Source organism: Silurus meridionalis, chromosome 12, assembly GCF_014805685.1.
Source record: "Silurus meridionalis isolate SWU-2019-XX chromosome 12, ASM1480568v1, whole genome shotgun sequence".
NCBI classification, from domain to species: Eukaryota; Metazoa; Chordata; class Actinopteri; order Siluriformes; family Siluridae; genus Silurus; species Silurus meridionalis.
Genome location: NC_060895.1, coordinates 20,870,606 through 20,886,331, shown reverse-complemented (window position 1 = coordinate 20,886,331; position 15,726 = coordinate 20,870,606). Strand labels below are relative to the sequence as shown.

At 41.8% G+C, this 15,726-nt stretch overlaps 1 protein-coding gene across 1 annotated transcript in view; it reads right to left on the bottom strand.

Annotated features, from left to right (window-relative positions):
* Nucleotides 1–15,726, bottom strand: part of trim3a (tripartite motif containing 3a) — a 32,824-nt gene that overhangs the window by 5,545 nt on the left and 11,553 nt on the right. Inside the window, 9 exon segments of the mRNA XM_046862237.1 lie at nt 252–420; nt 508–675; nt 915–1,041; nt 1,247–1,638; nt 2,605–2,952; nt 3,562–3,742; nt 4,368–4,519; nt 5,139–5,379; nt 8,224–8,406. Of these exon segments, the coding sequence (XP_046718193.1) occupies nt 252–420; nt 508–675; nt 915–1,041; nt 1,247–1,638; nt 2,605–2,952; nt 3,562–3,742; nt 4,368–4,519; nt 5,139–5,379; nt 8,224–8,369 (1,924 nt within the window). The 5' untranslated portion in view covers nt 8,370–8,406.

Below are 15,726 nucleotides of genomic sequence, written 5' to 3'. Positions count from 1 at the left end.
GCATGCGAGCTCTGTGTTATTCAGAGAGTCATCTGGAGTGTTATTCATCATGGAATGGCCTGCCATGAAAATAAAGCGTAACATCTGGACATTTATCGATTTGTTTGGTCAAAGTACATATCTTTATATCATTAAATGACCTATTTTGTTGCATTTAAACCAAGGGAGCATGCATGTGCCTCTCAAAACTGTAAAACACGAGGAGTTTCCAAACAATCAGCATTTCAGGGAAAAAATACAAAATAAAACACCTGAAAACTGCCTGTCTAACGTCCCTTTGGCGCCAAACTTGGTCACCAGCTTTCCATTGGACTGAAAGATGAAGACACAGCAGGCTTTGTTGTCCGCAGCAATGATATGGCCGTTTTTGTCCACCGCTACTCCTTTGGGTCCCATCAGCTTTCCTGCTCCAATTTTACTCTGAAGCAGAAACAAGAAATGGCCAATTAAACATCTATATTAAGTTTGAGGAATTCAATAAAACGGGCAAAATTCACCATTACTTACTTTAAACTTTCCATCGGAAGAGAAGATGGTGATCCATCGGTTGTCATAGTCTGCTACGATGATGTCTCCGTTCATGTCTACAGTCACACCGGTGGGACGCTGCAGCTGGCCTGGGGAACGACCTCTGACCCCGAAGCGAAGCTTGAACAGACCATCATTAGAGAACACCTGGAGAGCATCCAGGACCAGAAGCGATAGGTTATAAACAAGCAAAGCCACTTGGTAGAATAGATCTCAAGTGTCCATCCAATTCCCGTGGAAATGCTGAAAAACTAGCCACAGGGTTGCTACACATTTTTTCATTTCAAAATTCCATCCTTTTCCAGACTCGGACATGCAGACTTCCCTAACTAACTTTGTATTTTCCGTTAACCTGAGGCTGTGAGATAAAATGCGAGGCTCCTCACCTGTATGCACTGGTTGTTGCTGTCGGCCACAACAATCCGTCCATTAGAAGATGTGGAGATGCCCTGGAGGTTGGAGAACTCGCCACGCTCACGCCCTCGACCCTAAAAACACACAAACACGAATGGACTTTATTCCGGTTTGAGCACGTTGTGAGGTGAAACGCAGTCCATAACCAAATAAACCTGTATCAGGATGTATTTATGATGGAGGCTTCTAATATCTTGAGGATTGAAACATCTCAATAATCACAATCCTAAACCGTGTACGTCAGAGCTGCGGCTATAGAATCTCCTGGCCAATCAGAATTCAGAATCAGATTTCCTCGGTGCACCCACCCACTCTAAAGATGAGCTCGTCCTCGATGGGGTTCTCCTTCTTCTTGGTGGTGCTGTACATGCTGGCGGGACGGCGCAGTGCTTTTTGGCGGACGTGAGCCCCTCCTCCTCCACCCGCGGGAGATTTCACGCGTCGCTTGACGTCTTCGGGGGAGTGCGGGGCGTCGCTTGGTTTGACGGCGCGCAGGCGGAACGGGCTTCCTCTCACGGCCTGGCCGTACAGTAGCAGCGAGAAGGAGAACTCGCCCTCGTTGGACATCGTGTAACCGACCTCGTATGTGCCGTTCTTGTTGTCCGTCACCTCAGCACGAGTGACTGAGCCGTCAGGTCCTGCGATCTGAGCAACGAGAGCCGCACTGCCGGTCTTCACCAACTCTCCAGCCTTGTCCTGAGTAAAGGGGTTAAAGATTTATGATTTATTTTTTTATGATCAAAAAAAGAAGTCAGACAGTCTGAATTAACCTCCTACAAGCTTTATTTTTGATCTGTTGTGTTTTTATGTCCATGTTTGTATGTTATTTTTATAAAATTCTTTAAAAAAATTAAAATCACTGTATCTGATGGTGCAACGTTTTGTTCATTTGTAAATTGAGTAAATTCACAAATTAAGGGGGGGGACGCTAACTTTTGACTACTTCATATACACCACCGATTTCAATTCATTTGCACCGTTTATCACCAGAATACACTATTAATACCCTTAATACATATAAATTAATACATATAAAATGTAATAATTTATACATTGTAATTAATAATTGAGAATTAATAATACCCTAATTCATTAATATTAATTCAAAAAATATATTAAAATTAATTATTTAATACATTATACTTAATAATACTTCAATTCATTCATATGAATTACAAAATATTAAAATGAATACATTATAACTAATAATTGATAATTAATAATACCCTAATTTATTAATATTATTTATAAAAAATATTAAAATTAATTATTTAATTATTTACATTTGAAAAAAATGCAGTAAAAAAAAAAAAAAAAAAAAAACACTTGTATCCATATATTTAATTTTATATGTATTAAGGTATTAATTATAATGTATTAAATAATTAATTTTAATATTTTTTATAATTAATAATTCTAGTTCTAATTCTAGTGTTTAAAACACAGGGTGGCATGGGGAAATTGGAAACAATGGAAGTAGGAGTGGGATGAACGAATGCATCACTCCGAGACTACTCGTTCTTCCGAGTCACATTAAATACTCGTTCAAAAAGAACGACAGATCACTAGTTTGTCCCAGGTGCCTAAGCTTCTGATTTGTCCACCCTGTATGCTTACTCTTGCCCTTGTTTTTGATCTCGTCACACCACACCCATGACTTACCTTGGTGGTAACCGTAACCGTGGTGAGTTGTCCCACCACGGCGTGTCGTAGTCCCTCTCCTGTAGCCACGCTGGTGTGACCCACAGCACTAGTGGTGATCAGAACCCCCAGGTTCTGAATGGAGCGACGGAGGCCCTCGGTCTCCACTTGGCACTCCAGGTGCCCGTTTTCGTGCGGTTGCTCGGGGAAAGCGTGGCGCGCCAGCGCAGCCACCCTCTCTCCCATCTGCTTCTGCACCAGCAGCACCTCGGTGGCGCTGCCATGGCTCAAAGCCTGTTCGGTGAAGCTGCAGCTGCTCTCGATGTTCTCTTTGCCTTGCAGGAGAGAAGCCAGCTGGGACTGGAGCACCTGGAGCACACACACATTAGATTCAACTTTGTCAATGTGAAAGGTACATGTACGGAACGGAAATGCAGTTAGCATTGGGGGTCCATATGTACAGGGGTATAGGGGGAAATAATGTACAGAAGGTGCAGTAGGTAATAATATGTATCTATAGTAATATAAAATATACTGTGCAAAGATAAGCAAAAAAATAATAATACATACAAAACTATACATTCAGCTTGGACTATACAAGACAAAAGGAGACTATACAAGACAAAGACAATGTGAGACAATATAGACAGTATGATGATCAGCTGTTCAGTGCAGTAACAGCCACAGGGGGAAAAAATCTGGGAATTTTCAAGCGTGGAAGCTTTCCATGGAAATTAACAGGAATTAACCGGGAATTTACAAAATTGCAGGTTTCCCAAATTTCCAATTTATTCCCATACATTCATGTAAAGTCCAGTAAATTCCCAGATATTTCTTAACAGATTCCAACTTTTTAAATTGCACAAATTCCCCAGGTGAAGCTCCCGTGAAAAGTTTCCGGAAAGCAGAGCTCGAGCTCATCCATAGCATCAAATCCTTCAGCACGTATTAAACCTCGTTTGAGTTTTGCTCTGGTACCTTCTGCTTGGTGCTACAGATGTTCTCCAGGTCAGTGATGAGAGTGTTCTTGCGCTGGCGCAGCGCTTTCTCCAGCTCCTCAAACGTGCTGCTGATCTCATTTATTGCCTCACTCTTCCTCTCGCACAGCTGCCTGGAGATCTCGTTCACGACGTCGATCGCTGCAGTCAGCTGAGGAAGTCTGGAGGGGGAGGAGGAGGAAAAACGGGGCAGAGGAGCGCAACATTTCATGGTGAACCATTAAATTCTGAATACACTCACGAGGCACACAGAGGAGGAAGGATAATACAGAGAAGATAATACAGAGTGGGTGATTATTAGCTTCACCATTGCACATTTTTTTCTTTAACTGTTACGATATAGTTTCACTGGGTTATCACGCCTGGTTCCAGAATTCAGACCTCATACTTCGATTTTCGTCCGTTTCTGGCCACATACACACTGCACAACCCCTAATCATCTCAGAATTGGACTACTGCAATGCGTTCCTGGCAGGTCTGCCTCTGAAAGACATTCAACCTCTCAGACTAACCCAGAAGGCAGACACAAGACTTGTTTGCAACCTTCTCTATAGCATTATAAGGTGCATTTCCTGGCTGATCCACACAACACGTGTGTCAATTGTGTAAATTCTGATTTAAAGACTCCATTTAAACATCTGCTATGTTAAATAGTTTGTTCAGGACGGTACTAAATATAAAAACTCACAATCTGTCTTTCTATAATTAATCATAATGTTCACTTCTGTCCTCGGCTGCTTTTTTGAACCTCATTTTGAAACCTCTTCGCCGGGATGTTGTTCGAACCTGTTTCGAATGGCGTCCAGCTGGTTCTTGAGCGCCGCTTTGTGTTGCTCGAGAACGTCCCGCAAAGGTACGGTGACGTGTTCGCGGTGTTCTCCCTCCGTGCACTCGAGGCACATTGCCGTCTCGCATGACTCGCAGTAAAACTCCATCACCTGCAGAGGGCACACGTGAGCACCATCGTGGCACCAACAATGATGAATAGGGATGGGAAGATCGGATCATGTGACTTGGTTCTTTGAATCGCGTTAATTATAATGAACAATTTTTTATTTATTTTTTTCTTGTTTATTAATTTTGTTTATTTTTTTCCTTAAAACAGAAACAAAAAAATGTTACACCATCTTTAACTATAGTTCCAATCATGTAAATACGACAACGCAGCTAAGGACAAATTATGATAATCAGAACGAGTGGCTTCACCTCTCACCTTCTGGACCGTGTTGTTCGTTCTTTTGTCACTTGACTCCCATTATGACAGAATTCGGACAAAAAAACCTTCAACCAGAGGACCCATGAGATGAACTACTCAATTATGCTTCCTGTATAATGCATTGCATAGTGTCTATGGGAGTCACGTGAAAAAAGAATGAACGACTCGGACCAGAGGACTGGTGCGATAAAGTCCCTCAATTCCACTTCCTGGACATAACCTATGGAGATTTTGCAATCACTCTCAGAAGAGTTCCTCTGAGTTACATTAAAGACTCCATCAAAATGAGTCATTTCAGTAACGACTATCACGTCTGTTTCTTATTGAAGGAGATACCTCACCTTGCCCTCGTGATTGGGACAGGAGAGCGGCTGGGCCGAGGTGGCGGCGCTGGCTGACTCGAGGACACTGCGCTCCTCGGGCTGAGTGCACTCAGCCTCCCTCTGTAGCACCTCCATCAGGTTAGTGATAAAGAAGTTATTCTGCAGCGCTGCTACACCTTTCTCAGGCAGGATGGAGGTCTGCCTGCACACTGGGCATGAGAGTGTGAGTGACTGGGGCGGGATGTAGTTCTGAAGACATCTGTGGGGAGAAAGAATAGAATGGACCAATTACTGGAAATCGAAATGATTTCAAAATGTCTATGCCAATTACATTCCAGATTTATATCCGTTGAACATCTCCAGATGGTGAAGTCGGAAGTGGATAGGATTAGTATAGAGGATGTGAGAGCAGCTATTAAGAGAATGAAGAGTGGGAACTCAGTTGGACCAGTGGAGTTTTTCACAAGATTGTTTAACAAGATTTTGGAAGGTGAGAGGATGCCTGAGGAATGGAGAAGGAGTGTGCTGGTACCAATCTTTGAGAATAAGGGAGATGTGCAGACCTGCAGTAACTACGTATGACAGGGTGCCGAGAGAGGAGTTGTGGTATTGTATAAGGAAGTCAGGTGTAGCAGAGAAGTATGTGAGGGTGGTGCAGGACATGTATGAAGACAGTATGACAGCAGGGAAGTGTGCAGGTTCAAGGTGGAGGTTGAACTGCATCAAGGATCGGCTCTGAGCCCTTTCCTGAAGGTCAGACAGGGGTCTCAATGGACTATGATGCTTGCGGATAATGTTGTGATTTGTAAATAGAGTAGGGAGCAGGTGGAGGATAAAGGTAGAGGAGAGTGAGAACTGGTGGCTAGTTGTCCTGGTTGTTAGTTGTCTCTGTTATACCAGCTCACCAGGTTTAAGAGCAAGTAAAAACGTACACGCACCTACATTCCGCCACATAGGTTTTACCATTGTTTAGACACCCTAGGTAGAAGGCAGGTGCCATAAATTTTATTTTTCTGATAGCGTAGCCTAGTGTAGTCAGCTAGTCTTTTGCTGTTTGTTAGATAAGCTAAGCGTCTTCTTGACTCTTGAATACTTTTGAAATATGTTTGTCCATTAAAGCAACAACTACTCTAAACTCTGGTTCTACTATTTTGTCTGAACAACCCACAACAACTAAATGGTTATTGTTCCCACACTCCACTAGGCCTAGCGAAGGTGGGAATGTAACAGACTACAATGGACAGGATTAGAAACGAGTTTATTAGAGAGACAGCACGTGTAGGACGTTTTGGGGACAAATTGAGAGATTGAGATGGTTTGGACATGTGCAGAGGAGGGACATGGGGTATATCAATAGGAGAATGCTAAGGATGGAGCCACCAAGAAGAAGGAAAAGAGAAAGACCAAGGAGGAGGTTTATGGATGTGGTGAGAGAAGACATGCAGGTAGTTGGGGTGAAAGAGGCAGATGTAGAGGACAGTAGTATGGAGACGGATGATCCGCTGTGGAGACCCCTAACGGGGCAGCCTAAAGAAGTGTGTCTGAATGCTCGATTCTGATTGGCTGTGGACAAAACCTAAAATTTGGAGGTAGGACCAATTATTATACTCATCATTCTAATTGAAAGTATTGGCTATGAACAACTCTGATATTTGTAACAGTTACAATTCACTGTCAACATTTCTATGTGGCGAGTTTGATTAATTGGCACAAGAAGAAGAAAAAAAAAAGAAATATAGCGAAAATAAAATGGCTTAAAACAAGTTAAAACAGCTTCATTATTGGTGCCATGGTACAGACTTGTAATTCTCTCTGATTTATTTAAAATGTATTTCAATAAATAGTTGTCTTATGCCACTAAATCTCTGTGTGTAAATTTAGAGCGAGAAGAATTCTAGATAAAATAACCAATTATTTTTATGCTTCTTGTTGGTTTTGCACCATAAACCTCAGTTACAGCTTTAATTAGTCTGCAAATTAACATTATATAAGTCAGATAATCTACAATCAGGTGAGCGCTACACGATTTTAACGCTCCCTGAATCAGCCGTGTAATTAATCGCCTCAAAGTCGATCATCGGAATCGTGTATTGCACACTTGGTCATGGATTTGTCCTTACACATGGATTATGGAAGTCACACAGTTATTCCCACTACCACCCAGTTAATTCCCAGTAGCTACCGGTACAGAGAATAAAGTCGCAGTGATACAGACAATAATATTTAAATATTTTGATAACAAAGTAGAATATTTTCAGCTGTTGCGCATAAAATGGATGTAGAGGATTTGCTTAAATCCTACTTTAGGAAATTCTTTTGGCACATCAGCAAGGAGTTCTAATTAGTAAACAAACGCTGCAGCGGTTACGTAGAAAACTTCTAGAAGCGTGGAGAAAATTTATTTAAAAAAAATAAATAAATAAATAATTAAAAAAAAGACAGACTAATGGAATTGCCTTTTTTGCACAGTATGGAACGACCAGTGGTCGACTCCAAGGATATGGATGGATAGATCTGCTATTTAAAAGATATGTTTCTCAAGAGACTATGAGGATGATGATCAAAGTAATCGACCCTGAAGGAGTTGAAAACCGACTCAGATATTGGCAGTACTTATAGAAGATGGATTTATATGATAAGCTCATAATTCTGACTCAAAATATTTCAACATTAAAGTAGCTGCAGTACGAGAATTTTCTTCAACTGTTACGAATTTGTTCTCTTAAGTTTGAATGAGTTTTTTATTTGTATTTTTTAAATACGTCGATTTTATTCTCATATTGCTACGACTTTATTCTCGCAATCTCCGATTATTGACATTTTTTTCGCCGCTAAAACAGTCGTACCTATGTAATGCTCATTTTAAAATGAAAATACACTAATTGAATAAGTAAATAAACACGTGCAAATGCATCGGTGTGTAATATCCCTGAACAAAAATTTCAAAAACAGAAGCTTGATTATCTTTTAACTTCAAGACTTCGGTCATAACAAGTGGTTTAGAAACGTCTCTCAGGGTCAAAGCCAGCTCTGTTTCTCCACTGCATTCAAAGTTCAGGAGGAAAGAAAGAGAAAAGAATAAAATAAAATAAAGACACCGTACCTCTCGCAGAAGGTGTGCAGGCAGGGCAGAACTTTTGGGTTGTGGTAGTGCTCCAGACAAATGCTGCAGACCAGGAACTGCTTGTCTATCTGTCGCACCACAGGGCTGGTGCTGCCCGTCTCCCTCTTAGCCATGGTGAGAGGCATTCACAAGAACAGGAGGAAGAGGCCCACACCTCTCAGACTACACAAACACAGAGAGAAGATGGTGGACCACATCAAATAGACATATCTGAATCTTTTTGAAAACATCCACAGTTCATTTTTACTTCAATGTAGATGATGTATTTTGAAGGAAAATGTGCTCAGGTGTAAGTGATGGCTAGCGAGAGCAAGCTGCTTGAGCTTGATGTATAGAAGTTCACAACACTATGATAAAACACCACTGTGTCCTCTTTTCTGATTGGTCAGAAAGTGTTGATACGCTTTCTTAAACGCCAGGCTCTGACAATAATCCAGACCACGTGACGCAAAATCTATTGCAATAGGCAGTTTACTTAGATTTGTGTTCTGAAGTGTTCCAGAAGTGTTGAATATTCCTATGAGTAATTTGCAAGTGTTCCACATACAATAACAGTGGTTCCCCTGGAACTCGCAGGGGTTACGTTCCAAGAGTTCAGAAAAGAAATTGGACGCACCCACTATTGTACCTTATTGAATTCAACTAGACATTACGCCGGTAACTGGGTTCCTTTTCGATGCATCTTTCGGCTTCTCCCAATTGTTCAATAAATAAATAAACAATAATAATAATAATAATAAAAAAATCATCTCTTTCTTTGCCCCCCATTCGTTCATTCTCCACCTTTTTATTCTTTCCTTCTTTCTTCACCCTTTAAAAAAAAAAATTAATTCCTTCCTTCCTTCACCTCCTTTTCTTTCTTTGTCCCCTTTTCTTGCATTCTTTTGCTTTCAATCATTTGCCTCTTCCTTTTTAAATCTGCAATGGGTTGTTCAAAAAATAAATACCCCCCTTTCTTTGGCTCCTCATCCTTCATTCTTCACCTTTATATCCCCACCGTTTTTTTTTTTTTTATCTTTCCTTCCTTCCTTTGCAGCCTTTCCTTTGTTTTTGCCCCCTTTTCTTTCCATTATTTAGCCGTGAAAAAGAAAAAAAAATCATCCTTTTTGAATGTGGAATGGATTGTTCAATAAAGAAAGACAGAGACAGACAGAGACAGACAGAGAGACAGACAGAGAGACAGACAGAGAGACAGACAGAGAGACAGACAGAGAGACAGACAGAGAGAGAGGTTAAGAAGAAAAAGAAAAATTCAACACAAACAAGATGACTGAAATGTAAACACTAACCATTAATGAAATGAAGATCTTTAATACCGAGACGAGGAGATAAAACCTCTAATAATAATCTTCTCTTGCAGGTGAACCCCCTGAAGGACATTTAGTGTTATTTCGCTCCGGGCTTGTGTTCCAGTGGAAATACGTCTCTGAGACACGTGCAGCATACAGCATCAGCAGCTCGACGCCATGTTTATTTTTGACCTGGGACAAAGACATTAAGTGTAATGTGATGCTCTGGAGCCGAGATTAGGAGAGTAAACAAAACGCCGACACAGCAGAATTGTGTATTAAATCACAACGGATAAAGCAACGATTCCGGCTTTAATCAGATTTTGTGAGGCCCAATTTACATTATGGATTATGCATTCTCTCTCTCACTCACTCACTCACTCACTCACTCACTCACTCACTCAACATTTATATTTCTTTTCTTCATATTTTCCTACCTTTTTCTTTCCTTCCTTTTCTACCTTTTCATTCTTTCCTGCCTTCTCCCTTTTTTCTTTACCTTTTTCTCCACCTGAACGTTCGTCCTTTGCGCCTTCCTGCAACTTTTTTCTTTCCTCACTTCTCCCCTTTTTCTATGTTTCCATCCTTTCTTAGCCCCTTTTCTTTCTTTCTTTCTTTTCTCTCTCTCTTTCCTCCTTTGCCCCCCCTTTCTTTTCTCTCGCTTCTCTCCTCTTCAGGCTTTCTCCCGTCCTTTTTATTTCCGTTTTTTAATTACTCTCCTTTCCTTTCTTTTTCCCTTACTTTTCCACATTCTTTCCTTATTCCATATTTCTCTCTCCCTTTCTTTTCACTTTACCCTTTCTCCTTCTCTACCTCTCCTTCTTCTCACACTCTCCCCACCCTTTCTCTTTCCCACTGCCTCACTTTCTTCCCCTTTTCCAATTGAGATATTCTCTCTCTCTCTCTCTCTCTCTCTCTCTCTCTCTCTCTCTCTCTCTCTCTCTCTCCTCCCCCTCCCTCTTCTTTCAGTAGATTACTGTAATTGTGCTGTACACACAGGGCTCGTAAACACAGAGGTCTCCACCTCTGATTTACAACCTCATTAGAGTTGATCTGAAATCTAATGTAAAGAGATTCTGGCTGCTCTGCCTGAATCAGATCTAACGATTAGTGGAAACGTGTGCTTGAACCCACTGCACTCAAATGTGATCTGTGTGCAACCAAAAAAAAAAAAAAAAAAACAAGAAAACAGTTTTCCCTTTCCTTTAGCTTAACATGACATGGTTAAATAATAGATGCATTGTTATAAAGCAGCAGTGCCAATGACTGCACATTAACATGATCTAATAACGTTAGCATTTCATTTTCCCTGCAACTTCTGCTGCTTCCATTAGAGGGCGCCACAGCGGATCATCCTTCTCCACACTACTCAACTACCTGCTTGTCTTCCCTCACCACATCCATAAACCTCCTCCTTGGTTTTCCTCTCTTTCTCCTTCCTGGTGGGTCCATCAACGTCCTACATGCGCTGTCCCTCTAATAAACTCATTTCTAATCCTGTCTCATCTTCAGCTCAGTTACCTCCAGCTCCACCTCCTGCCACTGTCTCTAAACCATACATCTCAGGTCTCACCACAGCCCTATAAACTTTCACTTTCACTCTTGCAGATACTCTTCTATCACAAATCACTCCTGCTATCACTCTTCTCCACCCACTCCACTCTGCCTGCACTCTTTTCTTCACTTCTCTAACACACTCTCCATTGATGCAGTGCCACCTCCACCATGAACCGGTCTGTCGTTCCTACTGCACACTTCACTGCCGTCACACTGTCCTCATACATGTCCTGCACCACCCTCACATACTTCTCTGACACACCTGACTTCCTCATACAATACTACAACTCCTCTCTCTCCACCCTGTCATACAGTTTCTCTAAATCCACAAACACACAATGCAACTCCTTTTGACCTTCTCTATACTTCTCCATCAACATTCTCAAAGCAAATAATGCGTCTGTGGTGCTCTTCCTCGGCATGAAACCATACTGTTGCTCACAGATGGTCACTTCTTCTCTCAGCCTGGCTTCCACTACTCTTTCCCATAACTTCATGGTGTGACTGATCAACTTTATTCCCCTGTAGTTACTGCAGGTCTGCACATCTCCCTTATGCTTAAAGATCGGTACCAGCACACTCCTTCTCCATTCCTCAGGCATCCTCTCACCTTCTAGAATCTTGTTAAACACCCCATGCCATCTCTCCTAAACATCTCCATGCTTCTACTGGTATGTCATCTGGTCCAACTGAGTTCAAACTCTTCATCTTCTTAATCGCTGCTCTCACTACCTCCTTACTAATCCTATCCACTTCCTGCTTCATCATCTCCACACCATCCAACCTTCTCTCTCTCTCTCATTTTCCTCATTCATCAGCTGCTCAAATACTAACTCCATCTTCTCAACACACTCTCCTCACTAGTCAACACATTTCCATCTCCATCCTTTATTGCTCTAACTTGCAGCACATCCTTCCCAGCTCGGTCCCTCTGCCTGGCCAATCGCTACAAATCCTTTTCTCCTTTATTAGTGTCCAACTTCTCATACAGCTCCTCATATGCCTTTTCCTTGGCTTTTGCCACATCCCTCTTCACCTGCTGCCGCATCTCCTTGTACTCCTGCCTACTTTTCTCATCACTCTGTTGCTCCCAATTCTGTTTCTCCAACCTCTTTCTCCTTATGCTCTCCTGCACTTCCTCATTCCACCACCACGTCTCTTTGTCTTTCTTTCTATTTCCAGATGTCACACCAAGTACCTTTCTAACTGTCTCTCATCACTCCTGCAGTAGTTTCCCAATCATCCAACACCTCTTCACCACCACCGAGCCTCTGTCTGACCTCTTCCCTGAACCTCACACTACAGTCTTCCTCCTTCAGTTTCCACCATCTTATTCTTCTTTCAGTCCTCACTCTCCTCCTCTTCTTCTTCACCTCCAAAACCATCCTACAGACCACCATCCGATGCTGTCTAGCTACACTGTCCCCTGCCAACACCTTACAGTCTCCAATCTCCTTCAGGTTGCATCTCCTACATAGACCATAGTCCACCTGTGTGAACCTTCCTCCACTCTTATACGTCACCCTATGATCCTCCTTCTTCTTAAAATAAGTGTTCACCACTGCCATTTCCATCCTTTTAGCAAAATCTACCACCATCTGCCCTTCAAGATTCCTCTCCTTAAAACCATACCTACCCATCACCTCCTCATCCCCTCTGTTCCCTTCACCTACATGCCCATTAAAGTCTGCCCCAATCACCAATCGTTCTTTCCTAGGTACACCTTCCACCACTTCATCTAACTCACTCCAGAATTTTTTCTTCTCCTCCATCTCACAACCCACTTGTGGAGCATAGGCACTGATGACATTTATCATCATTGCTTCAACTTTCAGCTTTACATTCATCACTCTATCAGAAACTCTCTTCACCTCCACTACACTCTTACTGTACTCTTCCTTCAGAATCACCCCTACACCATTTCTCTTTCCATCCACACCATGAAAGAACAGTTTAAACCCACCTCCATTGTCCATGGCCTTACTTCCTTTCCACTTGGTCTCCTGATCCAGTATGAATTTCTGATTCGTGATTCGCATATTTGATTTGGCACGTTTTACGCTGGATGCCCTTCCTAACGCAACCCTCCCCATTTATCCGGACTTGGGACCGGCACTAAGATTGCACTGGCTTGTGCAACCCTAATGGCTGGGTTCAAAAGTACACTACATATACTCCTTAATAATCAGAAAGTATTCCACATGTTTTCCCTCACATACTATTCATGATAACAAATAAAAAAACCCACAGTCCTCACATAATCCTTAAATAATCCAGAAGTATTCCACAAACCACATATTCCTCCAATAATCCAGAAGTATCCCGCATACTAACCAAAACATGCCTCAGATAATCCTGAGGTGTTCTACATACTCCAGACACATGCCTCTGATAGTCCTGGAATATTTCACACTCCCCACACATACGCTTTCAATATTCCATAAGTATTCCACATTCTCCACACATATTCCTACAATAATTCTAAAGTATTCCACATACTCCACTCACAATCCTCAGAAAATCCACAAATACTGAAGCATCCTTCATATTCCCCAGATAATTCAGAATACCCACACTCCACACATTCCTTAGATAATCCTGAAGCGTCTACAGCCTTCATACATATTCCTGCAAATAATTCAGAAATAATCCACATACATTGCATAGATAATCCCGAAGCATTCTACAGACTTCATAGATATCCCCTCATATAATCCAGACTAATTCCCTGTATTCCACATATTCCTCAAATAATCCTGAAGCATACAACATTCTCCACACATTCCTCAGATAATGAAGTAATACACATTCTCCATGCATAATTCAAAAATAATCCAGAAATATTCCACATAATATACAAATATTTCTCAGGTAATTCATCAATATTCCACATAATCCAAACGAATCCCCAACATATTAAAGAAATATTCCACATAATACACAATTTTCACACACATTCCGTAGATTATCCTGAAGAATCACACATACTGCCTCATATAATCCAAAAGCAATCCCCATACACCACACATTCGTCAGATAATCATGATGTATTCTACATTCGCCACACATTCCTCAGATCATCTAGCAATATTCCACATACTACACACTTTTCTCAAATAATTCAGGTATTCCATAAACATTACTATGATAATCCTGAAATATTTCCTATTCTCCACACATACCTCAGATAATCCTAAAGTATTCTACACACTTGATACATATTCCTCCATATAATCCAGAATTCTCTCAATACGCCACACATTCATCTGATCATCCAAAAGCAATCCAACATTCCTCTGATAATCCAGAATACACCACATAATCCACACATTCCCGAGACAATCCAGAATACACCACATAATCCACACATTCCCGAGACAATCCAGAATACACCACATAATCCACATATTCCCGAAATAATCCAGAATACACCACATAATCCACACATTCCCGAGACAATCCAAAAGAATCGCACACATTTCTCATATATTTCTTGTATAATCCGAAAAAAAAAAAAGAAACACACACACACACACACACTTTCAACACTAAGCAACACCCACTTTGTACTGCAGCTCAGCCCCGAATCCGTAAAGGAGAACATCCTGGGCGTTTAATGGAGAACTAACACAAAAGGAAAACAATCGCAGCATAAACACTGGTGTAAATCTAAAACGTAAATCCAGACGGCCGACAGGGAGCTGACGGGTGTTTAAACCGGAGCTACAAGCATGCCTGCAGCAGAGATTAAATTAAAACAGGGAGGGCTTGAAATCATCTGCGTTGCAATAAGAGGCCACGCTCCGGGGACGGTAAAACACACACACACACACACACACACACACACACACACTCACCCACCCTATGTGCTCTTAGCATGACAAAGACGTAGTTCCTCTTGGAGACCAGGCACCGCTCTGTCCTCTGTTACACAGTGAGAAAAATGGGTGATCTCTTGATGAAAGCTGTTTGAGACAGCAGAGGAACGTGTCCAAGCTTCCACTGCGGCTGTTTCGCCCTCCGTCCGTCCCTCCCTCCCTCTCGATTTTTTCCCTTTCTGGCTCTTTGTTTGTCTAGCTAATAAAATGCCGGTGGTCAGAGTGCAGTGTGAATGCTGTTAGCTTAACGTTTCAGAAAATGGGGAAATAGGAGGAAACCTTAAAATGGCACTTCCCAAAAACCCTCTCTGTTCCTTCCTGCAGGTCTCGCTGTGAAGGGAGGGAGCGGTGTGTAGGAGAGAATATGAGAGGGACAGACACAGAGGCAGCACCTGTCTGTGTGTGTGTGTGTGTGTGTGTGCGAGACAGCTGTTCTTTGCAGCAAGAGATAGAGAGCTAGAGAGAACCAGAGAGAGAGACCAAAAGAAAACAGAAAAAAGCAAGAGAGACAGACGGCGAGAGAAAGAGAAAGACCGAAAAGAGACACAGAGACAGAAAAAGCGGGAGAGACCGAGAGAGACACACAGAAAGAGAGAGAAAGGCACCAAGAAAGACAGAGAGAGAAAAATAAACAAACATTTCTCCTCCATTGTTTATGTGGGGAAAAAATTAAATAATAATAAATCGCACAACAATGCACCCAGAGCTCACCCTTGCTCTCTCTCTTTCCCCTCACACACACACTAAAATGGAGCAGC